The 22908-nt window shown below is 43.5% G+C and overlaps 1 protein-coding gene across 1 annotated transcript in view; it reads left to right on the top strand.

Moving 5' to 3' along the window:
• DNAH12 (dynein axonemal heavy chain 12) overlaps positions 1–22112 on the top strand; it is a 197713-nt gene extending 175601 nt beyond the window's left edge. Inside the window, exons 65-73 of the mRNA XM_044658364.1 lie at positions 4309–4446; positions 7272–7505; positions 8320–8508; positions 12192–12295; positions 13534–13738; positions 17740–17877; positions 18721–18812; positions 20225–20292; positions 21562–22112. Coding sequence (XP_044514299.1) covers positions 4309–4446; positions 7272–7505; positions 8320–8508; positions 12192–12295; positions 13534–13738; positions 17740–17877; positions 18721–18812; positions 20225–20292; positions 21562–21752 — 1359 coding nt within the window. The 3' untranslated portion in view covers positions 21753–22112. The remainder of the gene's footprint in view (positions 1–4308; positions 4447–7271; positions 7506–8319; positions 8509–12191; positions 12296–13533; positions 13739–17739; positions 17878–18720; positions 18813–20224; positions 20293–21561) is intronic.
• The last annotated feature ends 796 nt before the right edge of the window (positions 22113–22908 follow it).

Genomic DNA, 22908 nt, shown 5'->3' with positions numbered 1-22908 from the left:
GAAATGTTCATAGATTTGCTTTTTGCATTTTGTTCATTCTTTGCTATGACCTTTAAATGTTTGGGTAACATGGGGCAGCTAGGTAGCACGGTGGATAGAGTTAGAAAGACTTGGGTTCAAATCAGACAATTCCTGACTTTGTGACCCTGGGCAAGTCTTCCTTACCACTGTTCTGCCTTAGAACTGAGAGGATTCTAAGATAGAAGATAAAGGTGGAATGATCAGCTGTGAGTGACTTGGCTACTCTCAGCAACACAATGATCCAGGACAATTCTGAGGCACTTATCACAAAGAATGCTGTTCACCTACAGGGAAAGAACTGTGGGAGTTGGAATGCAGATCAAAACATATTTGAGTTTTTATTTTGGGGTTTTGGTTTTATATGATTATCTCTCACAAAAATTAAACTTATGGAAATGTGTTTTGCATGATGATACATGTATAACCCAGATCGAATTGCTTGCTATCTCCAGGAGAGGGAAGGGAGGGAGGGAGGGAGATAACTTGGATCATATAACTTGAGAAAATTTATATGGAAATTTGTTAGTACATGTAAGTGGGGAAAATAAAATATCTTTATAAAAGATGAAATCTTAAAAAACACAAGATAGAGGCTTAAATCCAAAAGTCTGGGGAATGTAAGTAATTCCCCTAATTGTTGGCCTGGGCTGAGGCCTGCAGGTTCCATCCCATGCATGGGCCACAGTTTACTGAGTCACACTTTAATTTTAACAAAAACATGTTAAATTCTAAGGGCTTCCTCACTTAAAAGTATGAAAGTTGCTATGGTGCCTTCAAGTCTGAAATGGACAAAAGGGTAAATCTGTGTCTTTGAAGACATTTTTTCCTAGAAGGTGCTATTTTAAAATATGAATTGTATGTGAGAATCTGGGTGCCCATTAGGGTACCATGCTCCTTGTTCTTCCACTTTTCTGACTTTTCTGTTCCCATTGAGGACTTCTCTTCCTCCTTCCCCACTGAGGCACCCTCCAAGGCCCATATATTGTTCTTCTGGCCTTCTTTTTCTTTGTTCTCTCACTGGAAGAGTTCGTTCTTCTTCTGGCTTTAGTGCTCACATCTTGGACGGGGATCACCCAGGCTCTAGTCTCACCTCACCTTTCCATCTGACTTGTAGCTGAAACCTTCTCTTTGTGTCGTCTTCCTCATTAGGATGGAAATTCCTTGAGTGCGTGGAAGGTCTCCTGCAGTCCTGCTTGTATCCTTGTCTACACAATCAGTACTTTACAGATACTGTTTCATTCACTCATTCCCTTCTAGAATCATTGACTACTGGACATGGCCCTTGTATGTCTCGCCTACTATCACCTCAGACCCAGTGTGGTCCAATAGAATGCACATTGGATCTGCAGCCAGAAGTCCTGGTTCCAGTCTCAGCAGTGGCACTGATTATCTGCATAAGTGCAGTCAAGGTGGCCCTCCGAGCCTCAGGTTCCCTAACTGTAAAAAGAGGGGGTTGAATTAGATGACTTTCTTTGCTTTTATGACCCTGGCTTGAAAAGTAAACTCTTCATCTTCTCCTCCAAATCACTTCATCCTCATGACTTCCTTCTTTGTCGGTGGTATCTGTATTCTCCAATAGCGTGCCTGAATTATGGCTAGTCTGCCAGCCAGATTTTATAGGATCACAGAATCTGAGAGTTGGAAGTGAGTCCATGCAGTCCAACCTATCCATGAAAGGAACCCCCATTTTAACACAGCTGCCAAGTGGCCATCCAGCCTCCTCCTGAAGACCTTCAAGAAGGGAGAATCTACCACCTCTTGAGGCTTTCTAGCTCTGCGATTTGGAATAGGTTTGGCCAAAGTCATCTTCATAAAATTCATAGTTTATTCATGTCACTTCCTTCCTGTAGAACATATAATGACTCCCTGCTTTCTAGCAACCAAACCTGGTCAAATCAGTCTTCACAATCTGACTCCTACCTATGCAACCAGGTTTTCCACTAACTCTAAGGCTTCACGCATGTGCTCCAGAGCAGACGTGTCAAACACATGTCCCGCCAAACTCCCAAGGCTCTTCCTCCATTAAAATGTCACTGGGAAGTGTTGAACAAAATAAATAAAAGTACAATAGAACAGTGATGAAGTTAATATGTGGTTTTCCAAGTCAGTGCGCAGCCACAGGGATCCTTAGGGATTTCTGTCCGATGTCAGTGATGTCAAGCATTGCTCTAGAACCCTGTGCTAGGCAGGGAGGAGGAGAAGGATTTCCTTTGTTCGCTTATATGGCTCAGTGGCCTCCTTGTTGTCGTCATGCCCTCCATTGATGCAGATCGCCACTGCTCGCCCCATGCAGTTCTTGTTCATGTTTTTGTCATAAAATGTCCAAAGTGGAGCTACCTAATATGTTGAAGACTGTCCTTTGGGTCTTTTACTATTTCACGGGCCTTAGCCCAGGATGCAGCCTTTCTTCATTTTTGCTGCTTGATCAGCCCCTTCCCTTTCTGAGTATATTTGTGCTTGGTGAGGTCTTTTATATCACTTTACAGATTCCCAGAATTTCAGAGTTGGTGGAGGCTCTGGCAACCATCTGGTACAACCCATTCCTGAAGAAGAATCCCCCTCCCAGACTATCCAGACTGCCCAGACTGCCCAAAGACCTTCAGTGAATGGAAGCACACTTCCAGGCTTTTTAGCATTCCTCAAACAATGAGTAAAGAGTCCCTTCTGCCCCTCCTCTGACATTTCCTACCTCTATGACCCTATGTGGACAAGGCAGGGGGCCTCTCGGAATCTCTGTCTCTTTCTTCATAAAATAGATTTAATAATGCCCAGCATCTATCTCCAAGGCTGGTTTTGAGGAACAAATGAGCTATTAAATACAAACCATTTAAAAGACTTTAAATTGCTCTGTAAATGTTATTTAGTATTATTAACTTATTTTTATTACTAATAACATATTATCCTTATTGACATAATCCCATCAGTTATTGTTATTTTTGGTGGTATTTTCCTGTTTTCAGTGGCGCTCAGATAGAAACAGCCTGGAGACAGATCACTATATTCCTTTTATGGTTAAAGCCCTGTGCACTCTTGTGCAATTATTCTTAATACTATTAACCAATTAAACATTTACTAAGTGCCTACTATGTGTCAGACACTGTGCTAAGTGCTAAAGATATAAAAAGACAGTTTCTGCCCTCAAAGAGCTTGTAATCTAACGGGGGAGACGACCTGCAAACAAATACATACCCACAAACTATATATAGGATAAACAGGAAATAATGAACAGAAGGAAGGCACTGGAATGAAGAGGGGTTGACAAAGGTTTCCTGTAGGAGATGAGATTCTAGTTGGGACTTGAAGGAAATCAGCCAAGCTAAGAGGCAGAACTGAGGCGGGAGAATGTTCTGGGTATCTAGCTGGCGTCGAAAGATGGAGTCATGTTTGTGGAAAACCCAGGAGTAGTGTCACTGGCTTGAAGAATACATGGTGGGGATTAGCGTGTAAGAAAAATAGAGAGGTAGGAGGGGATCAGGCTACTCTGAATGCCAAGCAGAGAGCTTCCTATTCGATGCTGGAGGAAATAGGGAGCTATAGGAGTTTATTGAGTAAGGGAGAGATACAATCAGACCAGCGCTTTAGGAAAACACTTTAGTAATTAAAAAGAGGATGGAATGGGGTGAGGAGAACCTTGAGGCAGGCAGACCCACCCCCCCAGGTGTGAGGAGGTGAAGGTAGTGTCAGGGGAGAGAAGGGGGTCTATTCGAGAGATGCTTCCAAGGTAGAATCTACAGGCATTTGGAACAACATGGATGTAGAGAGAGGAGAGGGAGGGACGACTCTAGGTCAGGAAGCTGGGGAACTGGACCAGTGAGGCTGTCCTCTACAATAACCGGGAAGGCAGGAGAGGAGGGCGTTAGGGAAAGGATAAGCTCCACTCAGGGACATACTGAGTTTAGGATGTCTACTGGACATCTGTGTGAGATGCCTGAAAGGCATTTTATTATTCCAATAACTGACAAACTATATGTGACTTGCCCAACAACACAGAGCCAAGATGAATGAGAGGAGGCAAGCCTCGAATCCAAGTCCTCCTGACTACTCATAACCTCTCTCTCTTACCTTTCATTACATGAATAGTGGTTGATAAAGTGGCTTGTCTTGAGTTCTGAAAAGATGAGCGCCATCTGCATCTCTTTCCTTGCTTGGGACAGTTGGAGATTAGTGGAGAAAATTGTGCAGGGTTGAGAAGTCCCAGACTGATGCTGGGGGGAACTGGAGGGGATTCGGGGAGGAGGTGACCGACGGAGCCTCAGGATGTGGGTCTGCTTTCTTTTGACTCCAAAGGTGTGGGAGAAGCTGCTTTTTGGAGTTTGCTTTTTTCACGCGCTGGTCCAGGAGAGGAAGAAGTACGGTCCTCTTGGGTGGAACATTCCCTATGGCTTTAACGAGTCCGATTTGCGCATCAGTATCCGGCAGCTCCAGGTAAGACGATTTCTGTTCATTCTGGTGAATGTCAGTAGCTGCTTTCAGGCAAAAATTCGGTCCTTGAGAGACTGGCTAAGCCAGATTCCAGGCTGGTTTGTTCCTCCTGTGAGATGCTGGGCCTGACTAGGACATGAGACAGATGGGGAAGGCCAATGAGCCAGAGGAGCCAGAGGTGCTGTGATGGCAACAGGTGCCATCTTTAGATTCTTTCAGAAACCTGAGGGTCATGCAAGGGTTTGGAGTTGGAATGTCTCCAGGAATCAGGCTCATGCTGATACCTTGACAGATACTCCCCTCCAGTGGTATGTATTCATAACTCTCCTATGAAGAAGCAAAAGAGATGGTCCTGGATCCTAAGGACCCAGGTTCAAATCCTGGTCCTGCCATTTCTTTCATGTGTGACCTTTTGCAAGTCATTTCTGTGGCACTTAGTGCCTCAGTTTCCCCATTCATAAAATGAAAAAGTTGGACTCGATGGCCTCCAAGATGTCTTCTAGTTCTAAATCTATGAATTCCCTATCTTGGGCAGCTGTTGTTCATGACACCCCATAAATCCTTCCCAGGGGTTTTACTCACATGCCATGTTGGGGAACATCTTAAAATATCTGATTCTTAGCTCTCATTTCCCATTTATACCCTTCCCTAATGTTGGCATTTATGCCCCTCTTCCTGAAGGATCTTCCTTAAGAGATCATTGCATCATCGATTCAGGGCCTTAGAGGCCATTGAGTAATTTTACACTTTAGGAAGGCCAAGAGAAGGTCACACAGATGGCAAGTACCAGGAGCAGGATTGGAACTCAGGCCCTCTGATTTCAAATCCAACATCCTTTCCACTGGACCACCCTGCCTTGAATGGGAACATGGCATAGTCTGCTCAGAGTTACCATGTACTTCTCCACGAATTTTTTAAAAAAACAAACCTTTAGTTTCTGTCTTAGTATCAACTCTTAAGACAGGAGGACAAGGGCCAGGCAGTTAGGGTTAAGTGACTTGCCCTGGACCACACAGCTAGGAAGTGTCTGAGCAGATTTGAAACCAGGTTCTCCTACTCTGGGCCTGGTGCTCTATCCCTGGTGCCACCCAGCTGCCCCTCCAATGATTTTTGAGTGGCCCCCAACTTTCCTTCTTCTAGGAGTATGGTAATATCTGACTCTCAGCTCTGCGGCATCAGCTGAAGAGTCTTGGTGTCGAAAAGATGGTCCTTTGGAAGCTTGGGGCCATTAAAGCACCAGAGCATTTCCCAAACCCTGCGCCATGTTGGAAGGAGCCTGAAGGATAGAGGAAATGCTTATAGCCAACACTGACGGGGGAGGGATGGCATTTATAAAAGAGGGAGAAACCATCCCTCTAATGCCTGGAAGAAACCATTTGAAAAATGGATCAGCTGAGGATGTGGTAGAATTGCCTTTAAGGGATGCCCTCCTGGGTAGGCTCCCTGTGGAGACATCATCATTTGTCAGTCAAGGCGGCTGCCCAAGATGCTCTCAGAGGCCCTGGTTAGCTTGAGAGCTTGTGGGCCCAGAACGTTTCCTAACACTTGGTTGTGACTCCATTGTCTGAGTGTAGAGAAGAGCAGGACCAGCCCCTGCTCTCAAGGAGCTCCCATTCTGATGGGGGAGGGAACACATAGGAAAGGTTTCCCCCACAAGTCTTTTGGAAAGATCCCAGGGATCTGGGGGATGGGAGCAAAGCAGATGGTGGTGTTTCTTCTCTAAGGATATTTCAGTGCATAGAGCTCTGGGCCTGGGGTCAGGAGGACCCGAGTTCAAATCTGACCTCAGACATTAAATACTTAAGTGATTCTGGGCAAATCACTTGACTTCTCTTTGCCTTCATGTCTTCATTTTTTAAATGGGCACAAGAATAGTACCTTCCTCCTAGCATGGTTGTGAAGATCCAATGAGACAAGAACTGCAAAATGCTTACAGTAGTGCCTGACACATAGTAAGTGCTATATATTTCCTTACCATTATCGTTATTAGTGTGAGTTCCATGACTGAAATCTAAGGTTGAGCCATTGGGCAGTGTCGAGAATTTGCATAGAAAGAAGTTTCTTTTCTGGTTCCTTATTAGCTGCATTTTCTGAGCAGAGGAGGCTGGAACTTTTAAATTTGTTCATCTTCAGTTTGCTTTTTAAGGATATATATGTATGTTTATAGAAAGATATTTTATATCTTTTAACTATATTTTATATTTATAATATTTCTATATTAGATTTTATTTAATTTATATATTTTAAAATATATTTATATATATACATACACACACACATATATATATGTATATATATGTATATGAGAGAGAGAGAGAGAGAGAGGGATATTAAATTTGGGGCAGCTAGGTGGCACAGTGGATAGAGCACTGGACCAGGAGTCAGAAATACTCACCTTCCTGAGTTCAGATCTAACCTTAGACACTTACTGGGTGACCCTGGGCAAGCTATTTACCCTATTTGCCATAGTTTCCTCATTTGTCAGGTGAGAGAAGGAAATGGCAAACCACTTCAGGATCTTTGCCAAGAAGACCCCAAATGGGGTCACGTCACAAAAAGTCAGACATGACTGAAAACAACTGAACAAAATATTAAATTTAACACACAAGTAACAGAATTGTTTGACTCATCTGTGTCTCCTTCTAAATTTCATTCTCTCATCTGTGTATTTCTAAAAGTTCTTTCCATACTCATCAATTTTCCCTTTTCTCCAAAATAGAAAATGTACATTGGACCAAATAGGTGTAGTTGAACAAAACTGAAAACAAGCTGAAAGTTCAGAGGAGGCATAGACATTTAGAAATTTGCTCATTTTTCTTGATTTTTAGTTATTTATAAATGAATATGAGACAGTTCCATTTGAAGCTATCTCTTACCTCACTGGCGAGTGTAATTATGGCGGACGAGTGACTGATGACTGGGACAGACGCCTGTTACTCACCATACTAGCTGATTTCTACAACCCTGATATCGTTCAAAACCCCCATTATACGTTTTCTCCCAGTGGAAACTACTACGCGCCTCCTCGGAGCACCTACGATGATTACATTGAATTCATTAAGGTAACTCTAGGGGCTGGTCTGGGGCTTTGGGGGCCAGTGTGATTGAGGCCTGTTTCTATTGGATGGACGTCCCAGTGGCTTTAGACCTCCGTGAAATGCAGGAGGTCGTGTCCATCTGCACCCCTCCTCCCAGAGGCTGGGGCTTCATGACCTTCCATCCATTCTGGGGACGTCTTGGATGGGTCTTGGTATTTACACATCGTCTCCCCTGTTAGAAGAGAAGCATCTCGGAGGATCCAGGATAGGCGTCCTTCTTCCAGTGATGCAGGTCATGGACCATCTGGGTCCTCCCATATTCTGCATCTTCCCATAAATCCTCTGCTGGTGGTGTACCACATTGTGCTAAAAGCTTTCCATTCATGGAAGCTAAATGAGTCAGTTGAGTCAGGAAGAATTGAGTCCAAATTCTGCCTCAGAGAGTGCAATTCTGGGCAAGTTTGCCCCACTTTCCTCATCTGTGACACGGGCACAATAATAGCACCTGCCTCCCAGAGTTTCGATGAGGATTAAATGAGATGATAATTGTAAAGCACTTAGCACATAGTTAGTGCTCTGTAGGTGCTAGCTTTTGTTATAAAGTCATTTCTCTTTCCTCTGCCTCAGTTTCCTCTTCCGTGATATGGGGTCAAGAATAGTACTTACCTCTGAGGGTGGATCTGAAAGTCTTTGTATGAATGCTAATATTATTATTCCTTCCTTTTGTTCCAAACTGTGATAATTAGAGAAACTGTCTTCACTTTAGCCCTGTGATGGCATCGACCTGCCTTGTGAATGATCTTGTGTCCTGATCCGTTTTCCACCTGTTTTCCTGCAGAAGCTTCCTTTCTCTCAACAACCTGAGATATTTGGGCTACATGAAAATGTCGATATTTCCAAGGATCTCTTCCAAACCAAAACCCTTTTTGAGTCTTTGCTCTTGACTCAGGGGGGCACCACTCAGTCTGGGTCATCGGGAAGTGCTGACAGTACCCTGTTTGAGATCGCCCACGATATTCTGCAAAAGGTACGTTTGAGGGAAGCCCAGCGTCTTCTTTAGAGTGTGCAGTTTTGTTCTTGCTGGGCAGATGTCATTGTTCTCGTGGATGGAGCAGGATAGACTTGGATTTCTGCCCTTGCACCCAAGACATGGGCAAAGCCAAAAGAGGCAGCCATAAGAGAAAGGGGTGAGTCGGCAAGGAGACCTGGGTTCAAGGCTCATCTCCATTTGCTGCTAGGTGATGCACGGGATAAAGCGTTAGGCCTGGAATCAGGAAGACTCATCTCCATCAGTTTCCTCATCTGTAAAAAAAGGAAATGGCAAAGAAAGTCCAATTCCTTTGTTTTACAGATAAGGATATTGAGTCTCAAGGAGGGCAAATGCCTTGCGAAGGCAGAAAGTGATGGAAGTTGGAGTTGAATCTAAATCCTCTGACTTTGAAGCATTTCTCTCAGCCTTTCTGAGCCTATTTCCTAATCTGTAAAATGAGAATATTAATACCTGAAATATAATGTAATAGAGTTGGTAGGGGCCTCAAATGAGAAACCATTGGTAGAAACGATCGCCAGATAGTATTATTATTATCATTATCATCATCAACATTATTATCATCATCACTCTCATTTTTATGGTTGAATTGTTTGCAGGAAATATAAATAGTTTGTTTTATAAGATCTCTTGAAGGAAGCTAGTCACAAGAGTTAAGGTTGATGAAGCATTAACTTCATATAGCCCTGAGGATATATTGTAGGAGAATTATTAGTTCTATTGATTTTTTTTAGTTGAGGAAATTCACTCAGAGAGTCAGTGAGTTGCCAAAGATTACCCAGCCAGCACCTATCAGAACCAGAACTTGAACTCAGATCTATTGGATGAGTTCTGCTGACTTTCTAGTGTTTAATAAATGGCTCCATTTCTTTTAGTCTATTTCTCTCAAGGAAGTAGGTTTCTATAGACTGTTCTGGCCATTAGAAATTGTAAAGTGTCCCTCCTTCCCGCCAGTGCATGGTCGGACACATACTCTTCATCCAGGTTGCAAATATGTATATTTCTTATTGTTGTTCAATCATTTCAGTCATGTCCAAATCTCCCTGACTCCATTTGGGTTCTTTTATTAGTGAAAATCCTAGAGTAGTCCATTTCACAGATGAAGAAACTGAAGCAAACAAGATTTTTGAGGGTTTTCTTGGCAAAGATACTAGTATGGTTTGCCATTTCCTTCTCCATCTCATTTTACAGATGAAGAAACTGAGGCCAACAGGGTAAGGTTTCTTGCCTGGGGTCACCCAGCCAGGAAGTGGGAGGACAGATTTGAACTCTGAGAGAGGAGTCTTCCTGCCTCCAAGTCTGGTGCTCTAGCCACTGTACCACCTTGCCACTCTTGGGTACCAATTTAATTTTTTCCATGATGTTTTTACAAAATGTAAATTTACAAAATGTTATTTATAAAAATGAGTGTTGACATGCTTCAGTGGGGATATGATTGGGGTTTTGGCTTTAAATGATCACTATTACAAATATCAATACCACGAAATAGGTTTTTTTTAATTTTTTAATCATTTATTAATATTCATTTTTAACATGGTTACATGATTCATGCTCCTACTTTCCCCTCCCCCCCCGCACTCCCCCCACCTATGGCCAACGCACATTTCCACTGGTTTTATCATGTGTCCTTGTTCAAGACATTTCCATATTGTTGTTAGTTGCATTGGTGTGGTAGTTTCGAGTCTACATCCCCAATCATGTCCGCTTCAATCCATGCGTTCAAGCAGTTTTTCTTATGTGTTTCCTCTCCTGCAGTCCTTCCTCTGAATGTGGGTAGCGTCTTTACCATAAATCCCTCAGAGCTGTCCTGGGTCATTGTATTGCTGCTGGTACAGAAGTCCATTACATTCGATTTTACCACAGTATGTCAGTCTCTGTGTATAATGTTCTTCTGGCTCTGCTCCTTTCGCTCTGCATCTGTTCCCGGAGGTCTCTCCAGTTCGCCTGGAACTTCTCCAGTTTGTTATTCCTTTTAGCACAATAGTATTCCATCACCCGCATATACCACAGTTTGTTCAGCCATTCCCCAATTGAAGGACATACCCTCCTTTTCCAGTTCTTTGCCACCACAAAAAGCACAGCTATAAATGAAATAGGTTTTGAACAATGATGCGTGTATAATCCAGTGGAACTGCTTATCAGCTCCGGGAGGGGGAAGGAAAATCATGAATCATGGAACCATGGAAAACATATTCTAAATTCATTAATTCAATAATAAAAAATAAAGTCCAAAAAAATGAGTGTTGAAGTTCTCAGGAGTTCCCTTTTTCAAATGATTTTTGAATCATTTCTAAAATCCATCTGTTCTTTCCTATCTTTCCTGCCTCCCCAGTTGTTCAGTCCATATTATTTTGCCTGGGTGGTTGGGTTGGCTTCTCTTTGGACAGGTAATGCGGGAAGACCCAAGGGTCTTGAAGAAGATGGGCCTTGTTTCTTTCTTTTTCTTTTTTGTCTTTGTAGCTTCAGTGCCTTTCATGTAGTGGGTATTTAAGAAGTGTTTATTTAATTGAGTTTTTAATGCCAAGTAACTTATTAAAAAGGTCTATGTGGCCCTGACTAAGTAACCTCTGTCTGTCTCAGTTTCCTTATCTGTGAAATTGGGATAACAGGTCCTGCCTTCTCATGGGGGTGGTGATCTTTGTCAAGCATACTCCAGACCATAAGACCATACACACATTAGTTATTGCTATTTTTGTCATAAAAACTGACATTTTTTTTAAACCCTTACCTTCCATCTTGGAGTCAATACTGTGTATTGGCTCCAAGGCAGAAGAGTGGTAAGGAGTAGGCAAAGGGGGTCAAGTGACTTGCCCAGGGTCACACAGCTGGGAAGTGTCTGATACCAAATTTGAACCCAGGACCTCCCATCTCTAGGCCTTATTCTCAATCCACTGAGCTACCCAGCTGCCCCCCAAAACTGACATTTATAAAAGAGAACAATGAGCCACTTCACAGAAGGATTCTTCCCTTTGCTGTGCATTCCTCTAAATTGGAGTGCTGCAGGCCCTTCTGAGTGTGGGGTGCTTTTAGCAGTCAGAGACTCTAGATTCAAATGCTGGTGCCTTCTTGGACCTTTGCTGTGGGGCCTCAGTTTCCTCCTCTGTAAAAGGAGGGATTTGGATTCGGGAACCCCTGATGAGGTCCTTTCCAGGTCTAGGTCTAGGCCTCAGTAATAATGGTCATGGCAAGCACTTGAAGGAATACTCCAAGCACTTTACAAATGGGATCTCATCATGATCCTTATTGACAGGTGGAGGTTGAACAACTTGCCCAGGGTCCTACAGACAGTGGGTGTCTGGGGTTGGATTTGAATTCAGATCTTCCTGATTGAAACCAACATTAGATCTGCCTTGGCATTCTGTGATCTACAAACTAATTCCCTGGTGAGGGATGAAAAGATGTGTTTATCCCTGGTGTACAGTAGACCATCCTTGGGTTCTAAGACAGTCCTCTAAAACACGTAGGTTTGAAGGCTGCTCCTGATCTTTGCTTCTGGTGTGACCTTGGGCCAGTCCCTTAGATGCCACCAGACTCAGTTTTCCCCTCTCTGGAATGGGCCTGCGCAAGATGGCCTCATTCTGGTCTAGGTCTGTGATGAATGTCCAAAGGAACCTGTTGGGATGGCGCAGAGAGTAACTCATCTTGATAATCCTCCTTCCTAGCTCCCCAACGACTTTGACACTGAAGAAGCCTTATTGAAGTATCCTGTTAGATATGAAGAAAGCATGAACACAGTCCTGGTGCAGGAAATGGAAAGATTTAACAAGTAGGTAACAGTCATGTTCTTGTTCTTATTTTTTTGTTATTAAAAAAAAAATCTTCACTTCTCTTCCCTCTTAGAATCAATATTGTGTCTTGGTTCCAAGGCAGGAAAGTGTTCTGGGATAGGCAATAGGTTTAAGTGATTTGTCTACAGTTAAGACACTAGATTTGAACCCAAGACCTCCTGTCTCTAGGCTTGGCTCTCAATCCATTGAGCCACCTAGCTGCCCCTCTGTAATATTACTGATTCCACTTTTTAAACACTTTCCTTTAAAAAAATAGAGCTGATACTTCCCAGCTGTGTGACCCTGGGCAAGTCACTTGACCCCCATTGCCCACACTTACCACTCTTCCACCTAGGAGCCAATACACAGAAATTAAGGGTTTAATAATAAAAAAAATAAAAATAAATAAAAAAATAGAGCTGTTATTGTCTGGGCGGGCGGATCTCCCCCAAAGAGACCCCCTCTACAATACACATCAGCAATTAGTTAATTCATGTTAATGCTGTTATCTTTTCTGCTTTGGGACCGACCAAGGATGCTTTCCATGAACTCATGGAGGGTGAGCTTACATCCCAAACTCTTACTCAGAGATAAAAGCAGCTGTTCCTCCCCTCCGTGAGCAGACGGGAACAACATTAACTATAAGAGGAAAACTGCAAAAGAGAAACTTGTCCTCAAACAATTTCTATGAGAACCCCCAGAAAAATAAGCCAGGGAGACGATGCTGATGATCCTCGCGGTAATGGCGAGTGGGCACGGAGGTGTTGCGCACCTCCTCTCACAGAAATCCTCCTTGCTGGGGACTTCTGGGGCTTTGGAGTTGGGGGCAGAGACTGGCCAGGGACCTGCTGTGTCTAAAGTAGACGTGTAGCAGCTCCGCTCTTGAATGGGGCTGGAGACGGCAGCAGAGGGATGGCCACGCCGAGGATCTCGGGGTGGGTGTTGGGAGTCCTCGGGTTGGCATCCCTGCTTTGACCGTCTCTGCCCTGTGGTGCTCCTCACCCAGAGAATGAAGGCACTTGGCCTGGATGGCTTTGCCTCCAAGGCTCTGTCCAGCGAGGAATCTGGAATGCTAAAATAGCCCTTCTTGAACGAGTCCCCGAAAGGGACCCTTTTGATAATTTAGACTCGACCCGCGATGGCTGCAGAGGCGATGGCTTTGCCCTCTTCTCGCTTGCGTTTCTTCTCATCACCGTCTCACACACAGTGATAAATAACTGGCCTTTGGAACTTACAGCCTGAGCAGAACCATCCGGAACACTCTGCGCAACCTCGAGAAAGCCATCAAGGGCCTGGTGGTCATGGATTCCGAGCTCGAGGCCTTGTCCAGCAGCCTGATGATGGGGAAGGTCCCAGAGATATGGGCCAAGCGTTCCTATCCCAGCCTCAAACCCTTGGGAAGCTACATCACAGACTTCCTCTCCAGACTGAATTGTTTGCAGGTAAAAAAAAGGGGGGAGATTGAGAAAAGGCGGATTCACAATGGATAAGCCTGTCCTTCTGTGGGTGTTAAGGGTTCAGGGGTGCTGGGAAGGGGGAAGAGACAGAAAGGAAATTAGAAACCAACTCATGTACTAAAATTCTGCCAATCAGAGCCTGGCAGAAGATGGTGGAAGCTAAACATTTGTATACCGAAAGCATTTAAAAAAAAAAAATCTGCATTGTCCAGGACACGCAGTATGGGGCTGCTAGAACTTGTGGGATTTATAAATGTATGAAGTAGGCTAAGAAGGATTAGGAGTGTAGCAGCGGCATCCCATCTGTGGCCACATCAATGTTGCCCCCCAGGAAGGACCGAGGATCCTGGCATTGCTCCTTTACCACCGATGAGCCTCTGGGCAAGTCACTGAGCTCCAGGAAGCTGGACAAGATGAGCTCCAAGGCCCCTTCTGGCTGAGAGTCATCTATGATTCTGGGATTCCCAGAGAGTAGTTGTATTCTTTGTTATGGACCTGAAATAACTGAAATGGTAGCTAATCTCTTTCTTCTCCTCCTCTCATTCCCAGATTGCTCCATCTTGGGCAAGGGGGTGAAGAAGAAAAAGAGGGGAGAGAGAAAGTGGGAGAGGAGACAGAGAGAGAGACAGAGATAGAAAGAAAGAAAGAGAAAGACAAGGAGACACAGAAATAGAGACAGAAAGACACAGTGAGACAGCTAGGGAGACAGAGAGACAGAGAGAAACACAGAGAGAGAGAGATAGAAAGATAGAAAGACAGACAGGGAAGAGATGTATCAAGAAGCATGGCTTCTGGAATTTTATGCATTTTATATTTATCACATTTTCGAGTAGATATTTTTCAATATTCCAGTGGACAATGATGTGGTTCTTCCCTGTGATGGCACAGACTATTCCATCCATACTGGCCCAGTCTAGGGCTCCTGTCTATGTCTCACTCCAGGGTTTTGGGGCAGAGGTTTCTCTAGATCTCTAGATTCTTTTCATATTTCATTGAGTTTCCTTTGTCCAAAAGGAATAGGACCAAATAGGACCAAAACCCCCAACTAGTTCCAAATATTCAATATTCTTGAATTTTTTCTATTCCTGTACCTCTCTTCACTCTCCTCTTTTCTCCTTCAGCTGCCTCTTGCTTTCTCTCCTTCTGCTCCTGGCCAGGTGTTGTCTCGTCTTTCTGCAGACTGGTCATTTGTGGCCCAGACATTCTGTGTGGGTTGTGGAATCTTGTTCTTCTGCCCATCTAGAGAATCTTTACTTCTCTTCCCAGCTCATAGTGCAGTGACTTGGATTCAGTATGCGCTTAATTATGTTTATTAAATCCTCTGTGGAATTTACAGACTTGCTCTTCCTCTTTCACTATTTCTTTTAAAATATTCCCATGAGCTCTTTGTATCTACAGGGGTGGCTTGAATGTTATTCCTCCGCTTAGTTCTCTTTATCCTGGTTGTCTCAATTAAATTTTTTCTCTCCAGACTCAGCATTTGTGTGTTTCCTCATCTTTACATCCGTCTCTTGAGTAAATGTCTCTTTTGCCATGGAACGTTAACCAAGAGTAGATTCTGTAGTAAGACATTCCATGCAATGTCTCTGACTTGGCCTCCATTTATTTCCTGTTTTTCTTTTCCAGATTTGAGGGGGGTCATCATCTTCAAAGTCTATTCTACAGAGTTCCTCGCCTAGAAACTCCTCTGGCTTCATAATATCCTGTGGGCATTCCTTCCATCAGGGTAGCCCTTCGTGCCTTTTCCTGTGTGCTTCTTGCCTGTGTTCTTCCATAATTCCTTCCTAGAGAGCCCAACATGTGGCCAACCTTCCTTTCCTTTGGTTCTTCTGATACTTCAGGAGTAAATGCCAGGGCAGCCCTTAGGTCATCACTCCTCTTACCTCATGCGTCCCTCACCTCCTTTTCTTATTCCTGGCCTTGAGAATGGGATTTTCTTACCAGCTAGGTTGGGTCTTTAAACTTGTTCTTCCTTCGGTCAATGCTAGAAGCTTCCCTTGGAGATGACCTTGTCTCTTTGGCATCCTTGTTATTTGGTTGGCGCTCCGGGGAAAATGGAGCCCCAATAGCTTATAAACTCTCCTTGGTTTATTATTATCCATTTGGAAAAATGAGACATAGGAAGTACCCAGCAATGATATAGGACAATAGTAACTGAGGATTTTATTATATATATACATATGTATATATATATATATTTAATGCAGTTATATATTTAATTTTTGTTTTAATTTATATTGTTTTATATTTATTATATGTACTTATATAGTACATATAACTATGTCAATTATGTATAATTATTACATATATCTATAGATGATATATCAATATCGCATATTATAATTATTGTAATTATATATAATTGCACATAACATATTGTAGTTGTGTGCAATATGTCCTATTATATAACATATATAAATGATGCATTTTGGATTCTATGTAGCCAGTGATCACATAAAACTTTGTAAAGCCAGGGGTGTCTTTGTGGAGGGTGAATCAGAGCGTGGCTCTCGAGGATGAACAGGGAGACCTTTAAATGGACTTTTCCCCCAACCAGCTCTTGTTTGTTCACACCACTGAAGGAGATCGTGGTACAGACAGTATAAGATGGGTTCATATTTATCTTTAGAGTACATTATAATTATTTTTCCTGGCAAGTTTGGTTTTCCTAATTAAGTCTTTTTCTTAAACCCATACCTTCTGCCTTAGGAATGATACTGAATACTGGCTCCAAGTTAAAAGATTGGGAAGGGCGAGGCATTGGGGGTTGTGACTTACCCAGGGCCACATAGCTGGGAAGTGTCTGAGGCCACATTTGAACCCATCTCCAGGCCTAGATCTCTGTCTACTAGCTGTCCCTACTTAATTCTTCTTTGTGATTTTGTTAGATCTTATAATTGATGTTAGTCAGGTATAAGCACTTATTAAGTGCCTGCTCTGTGCAAAGTGGTGCAATGGATAGAACATTGGACCCAGAGGCAGGAAGATTTGGGTTCAAATGTGACCTCAGCCTAGTTATATGACTAGTTATGTGACTCTGGGCAATTCACTTAGTCCCTATTTGCCTCAGTTCCTCATCTGTAAAATGGGGGCACACTGGAGAAGGAAATGACCAACCAACCGCTCTAGTATCTTTGCCATGAAAGTCCCACGGACAAATCTGTGGGGTCACAAAGAGTCAGGTTCGACTGAAAGAACTGAAGCAGAGTGGCTAAGTGCAGGATGTGGTCACTTCCCCCAGGGATGAAGATGACAATCACCCTTGTCTTCCCTACTATAGGGGGGTTCATCAATATTTGGGGGAACTTCCTTTGCTTCCTTGGCACTGCACAAGGTCTGCCCACTGGGGGCCTCTTGCTTTGGCTACTTGCCCTGCCCACCTGTTTCTTGTCATACATTTCTCTCCAGATATTTTTGGGGGGCCCAGTTCCTTTGGGGGTGTCTTGTCAAGATATTCGTGCTTAGAGACCAGCTCAGTGGACTGGCTGTCTTTCTGACTCAGGGTAATGTTAACACAAACTTGCATCCCCTGATCGTGTTGGCTGAAAGGAAGAAAAAGCCACCCAACCGAGTGCTGGGGGCAGTGGGAGGGAGAGAGGGAGAGGGTTGTGCTGGAGGGCTTGGGGGGAGTCAGGGAAACACAGTGAGGGGCAAAAAATTCTAATTTACATAAAAGAGCAGTGTGGGATATTGGCAAGAAATCTGGTCCCAGGATCAAGCAGAACTGGGGCCAAGTCCTGCCACCTTGCTGTGACCTGAAATGAGTATTTACATCCTCACTCGGAGCCCAGGCTACGCTCTGAGACTTAAATTGCAGATCTACATTGGTAAAGCGGAGTTCCTCCCTGGGAGTTCCCTGTATCAATGAAATCTCAAGTCTGGTAGAAATAAAGCAAAAAGCATTGCACATAAGTCATCGGGAGGGTATCAGATGGAGCTCATCTCAGTTGGAAAAAGGAAGTCATCTCACTGTTTCTCCTTCCTAGGTCTGGTTTGAAACGGAAAAACCCAAAGTCTTTTGGCTTTCAGGGTTCTTTTTCACCCAAGCCTTTTTAACTGGAGCCATGCAGAATTATGCACGAAAATATACAATCCCGATCGACTTACTGGGCTATGAATTTCAGGTAGAGTAACTCTTTAACCTCATTGGTAGAGTATAGCCATGGAACAGGACTTTGTCTTGGGAGACCTTCCAAGCTAGCGTTCAGCTTTCCATTTATTCCTTGTGCTGCCCCAAACGTAAAGAAAGTCTATATTTGATGCCCGTCAACCTTGAGATGTAAATGTTATTGAATCTGATGGTTTTCTACGAAAGGTAATTGTACTCAGTCACTTCCTAGCTGGGAAAAATCCAAGGGAGTTGGGCTAGGTAGGCTTTCAAAGGAAAGTGAGGGAACCTACACAGTTCTAATGGTTGGCACTCCCATCAGGGATCAGGTTTTAATTTTGGAAATGCTTTGCTCTTGTTTTCATGCCTATGTGAAGAAGAGGAACTCCCAGGCTCTCTTGTAAAATTGTAATTATGCTTCCATGAGGCCGAGCATTGAACATTCCATTTCTGGGAATATTGTAGAGTCAAAAATGAACAAATTAGTTTGGATATTCATGCAAAGGCCCTACCACATTTCTGTCACGGAGTTATCTCTTGGGCAAAGTTCGAGTTTGTTTTGATGAGGCCAGGATTCATTTATCCATCCATCCATCCATCCATCCATCCATCCATCCATCCATTACATGCTTACTTTTAAGTCAGAATACCGCTGGGATTTCTATATAGAAGAAATCTGGGAAAGACTGAAGCCAAGGAAGGTTTATCAGAGCATGGGACCCTTGTGCAGGAAAGCCTCCTGCTTCATTCTGCCAGAGAATTTAAAAACCCTTTATCTCTGCTCAGCACTGACTTTTCCCAGGTGTCCCAAAGAGAGTCACAGGTATGCCAGCCTCCCGCACTGTGCTTGTCCTTTCAGGTGATTCCTGCAGATACATCGGATAAAGCACCAATAGATGGAGTTTTCATCCATGGTTTGTACCTAGATGGAGCCCGGTGGGACAGAAAAAGGTGAGTGTCAACTCTAGATATATTTGAAAATAAAGACTTCGGGGCATCTAAGCGGCCTGGTGGACAGAGAGCCAGGCCTGGAGATGGGGGTCCTGGGTTCACCTCTGGCCTCAGACACTTCCTAGCTGTAGATCCTGGGCAAGTCACTTAATCCCATTTGCCTGGGCCTTACCAATTTTCTGTCTTGGAACTAGTATTTAGTATTGATTCTAAGACAGAAGGTAAGGGTGAAAAACAAACAAAGAAAACAGTCACATCATTGCAGCCATTCATGTAATACCCACCCTGGGATTCCACATGGGGATAGTATGAGAAAGTGGGCTCTGCCCGTGGAGGGGGCAGAGCTCCCTCGTTCATGGAATTCAAGTAGGGGCTCTGTGGTTGTAGAGTACCAGTGGTACCGAGTCAACAAACATTTATTACACACCTGCTATGTGCCAGGCCCTGTGCTAAACACCTGAGATACAAGGTTAAGCCAAAGATAGTCTCCCCAGAGCCCTCAAGAAGCTCCTGGTCTAAGGGGAAGACAACCACACGTAAACACCTAGACACGTACAGGATATACCCAGAGAGGGGATGGAGGGGTCTGGAAGGGGAGGCACTCACAACTGAGGAGCCCGGGAACGACACTAGAATTAAGCCCAAGAACCTCATAGCCCACTGGTTCCCCCTGAGGTCTTTTCTCTTCTCTCCAGACCTCTACTCACATTGCCCCCCTCTAGCACAGATCTTTCCTTCTTCCCCAGCTGCTAGAGCCTCCCCTCGGATGCCTTGTGTTTGTACTGTATATAGTCTATACATTTATGTATATAGCCTATTTATAATATTGCATATATTTGTGGTGTCTAAACCTACAGTATATGAAAGAATTATCTTCCCTGATAGAATGTAAGCTTCTTGAGGGCCCCATTCCTGCCCCCCCCTCTCTCTGTTTGTCCATCTGTCTGTCTGTCTGTCTCTCTCCCCCTCCCTTTCCCTCCCTTCCTCTCTTTTCTTCCCTTAATCTCCATCTCTCTTGTTTCCATGTTTGTTTCTGTCTGTCTGTATCTTTCTCTTTCTCCTATAGTACAACACCTGGTAATATAGCTACAGTCGATAACTGCTTACTGTTGGATTGGTTTCCCTCATCCCTTTTACCTTAAAAAAAAACTTAAAACATTTTAAGGCCATTCATTGTTTTGACCAAGACATTTGGCACTTTTATTGAGTGTGAGTGCAAATATCTGCTTAAGCATCACTAAGTTGTATAAGTAATAAAATAATCTTAAATTAAAAAAAACCTAATAACCTTCTTAGCTATCTGTTTTTTCTTATAAAAAAATCCCAGTAAAATGTCCAAATATCTGTTACATTGAAAAAAAATCATTTCTCAATTTGTTTCTCTTAGAATTTCTCTTTATTTCGCTCTACAGGGGATTGCTCACTGAACAGCATCCTAAAATTCTCTTTGATTTGATGCCCATCATATGGATAAAACCAGGTAAATATGCCTAGTTGCAAAGTTTCTAAAAATATCCAAGAGGATAAATGGTGGCTGTCTTCCCAAACAACAAAATCCCAGAATTTCTCACTGATATTTTTTGCCACAAAGAGTGACTTTGCCCCTTCCTTACATTAGAACTTTATTGATGGGGAGCAACTAATGGTTCAGTGGATGGTGAGCCAGGCCTGAATATGGGAGGTCCTGGGTTCCAATGTGACTTCAGACTCGATTTAGCTGTGTGAACCTGGACAAGTCAATTGCCTTGCCCTTACAGCTCTTCTGCTTTGGAACCAATATCTGGTATTAATTCTAAGATGGTAAGAGTTGAAAAAACTTACCTTCTTGGAAGGTAAGAGTTTTAAAAAAAACTTTATTGATGGCTATATGAATGCATTCATAGCTTTTCTTCTTTTTTGAGGAGAATTGGTTTGAGGAGAGAAACAAGATTTTGAGGGTCTTCAACACAGATATTTTCTGGGGAGGACAACAATTCAGGGTTATTTTTTTTCTGCTTTCTACCCTGCATCCTAAGGATGCGTCCAAAGTGGGGGGATTTTTTTCATCTATAAAATGAGGCTAGTTGGACTTAAGGTGATCCAAGCTTCACTCCAGCTCAACTTTTTTATAAGCTACTGGTCTGTGCTTTCACTTATTTTCCCTCTGAGGACTATCTTGGGTCTTGACATAAACAAAAATCACAGCCACTTTGCCTCCCAGTAGGCCTCTGTTCTGGTTTTTAATAGTTAACCCCAGATTAAGTAAGGTGAACAGTTTTTAGCTGCCCTGTTTCCAATATACCAATCATATACTGGGGAGACAAAGTGTAAGAAGACAGGAAATGTTGAGCCGGGAGCTAGATTATAAAGGGTTTTGAATGCCAAACAGAGAATTTTGTATTTGGTCTTAGAGGTGATAGGGAGCCAATGGAGTTTATGGAGTCTCTGTTCCTCACACTTGGCACTCTGTCTCCCCTCTAGATACCTAGCGCTGGCCATCCTTCACGCTTGGAATGCCACCCCCCATCTGGTCCTCCCTCTCATCTCCCTCTCTCTCTCACACCTCGAGTAAGGACATTCCAGGTCCTGACCAAAGACTTAGAAAGCTGAAGGAGCTCAGTGGTTGGATCACTCACCAGCTGTTGGAGCTGGAGCAGGCCCACTTTTAGGACAACTCTTCTGATTGTTATGGAATAACTTGTCTTTAACCTCTCATCAATGGCTATTTTTTCCCCTGTCAAATACTTACTAATGCCTTTTATTTTTCCAGTTGAGAAGTCCAAGGTCAAGAAGACCAATGCCTATGTGTGTCCTCTCTACAAGACAAGCGAGCGGAAAGGGACCCTGTCCACGACTGGCCACTCCACCAACTTTGTCATCGCCATGATGTTAGAAACAGATCTCCCTGTCCAGCACTGGATCAAGCGGGGGGTAGCTTTGCTCTGTCAGCTGGATGACTAGGTCAGGCGAACCTCGAGAACACCAGAGTGACGCCCGAGGCTCTCTCCTACCTTCAGTGACTGAAGAATCTCAGCCAACTTCCAAGGACTGTGCCTCAGTGCCCTTCCTGGGCACTTTGTAAAAAATGAGACTGACATTTCTGAGAACCTTTCCCCCTGGATACTGATGTGTTTACTTAATCTGGACTATTGACGTGATTAGCAAGATAAGTTTGCTGATTTATCACACTTAGGTGATTGTGAAAAATTTAATTGTTAATAATTTTTTAAAAAAACTATTCTATTCCTTTCGTGTAGTTCCTTTCTTTAATTATTGTGTGCAAATAAACATGAGAGAACTTGGGGGATCTGATGAAAGAGAATGGACTGCCCCAAGAATTATTTCTCCCTTTGAATTGTTCTAGACTTGGTGATTCCATTTTAATTCATCATTCAGTCCTCGGATTCTTGTTTTTCCCTGCAGTGGCAGGGATGGCCACCTGCCCACGGAGGTTCATCCTGTTCCACTCTCGTCCCAGTGCAGCCCAAGTTCCCCTCTGTGGGGGGGGGGGGACCTTCCTTCCCCTCCCTTGGAGATGCTCACTTTCACCACGTGGTGACATTATTCACTCTAGATTTCTTCCTATTTGTAATATGTCATAGTCTTCTCACCTCATACACTCTCAAGTCAGCAAGCATTCTAACTGTGCCAGACATTGTGCCAAGTGTTGGGGATACAAATCAATGTGAAAGCTAGTTCCTGCCCTCAAGGAGCTTACATTCTATTATTAGAGAAGGCTGAAAAGTAGGATGGAAGGAAGCTGAAAAGACCTTTGGGGGGAGGAGGGCAAGAGGGTGGAGAAAGAAGTCAGGAGAGCCAGGGATGGAGTCGGAAAAGAGAGGAAGGAGTGAATGGGACTGGACTGGGCACTTCTTTAAAATGGACAGTCTGGGAGGAACTGACCAATCAGGGCAATGGTTTTTTTTAAAATTATTTTCCCTACCACTTTACTCAATTCAAAAATAGAGCATGAATACTTTCTATTTGATGAGAGGCAATATGATGCAGTCCTCAAAAGGAGGCAATCCAGACATAGGCTGTGTGACCCTGCACAAGTCATTGTTCTAGGTAATTCTCTTAGACTGGAAGACGTTGACCAAGTAAAGGGACTTTCTTT

The sequence above is a fragment of the Gracilinanus agilis genome, chromosome 1, assembly GCF_016433145.1.
Source record: "Gracilinanus agilis isolate LMUSP501 chromosome 1, AgileGrace, whole genome shotgun sequence".
Lineage (NCBI taxonomy): Eukaryota > Metazoa > Chordata > Mammalia > Didelphimorphia > Didelphidae > Gracilinanus > Gracilinanus agilis.
The sequence above is the reverse complement of the archived record's forward strand: the minus strand, read 5'-3'. Positions and strand labels throughout refer to the sequence as shown.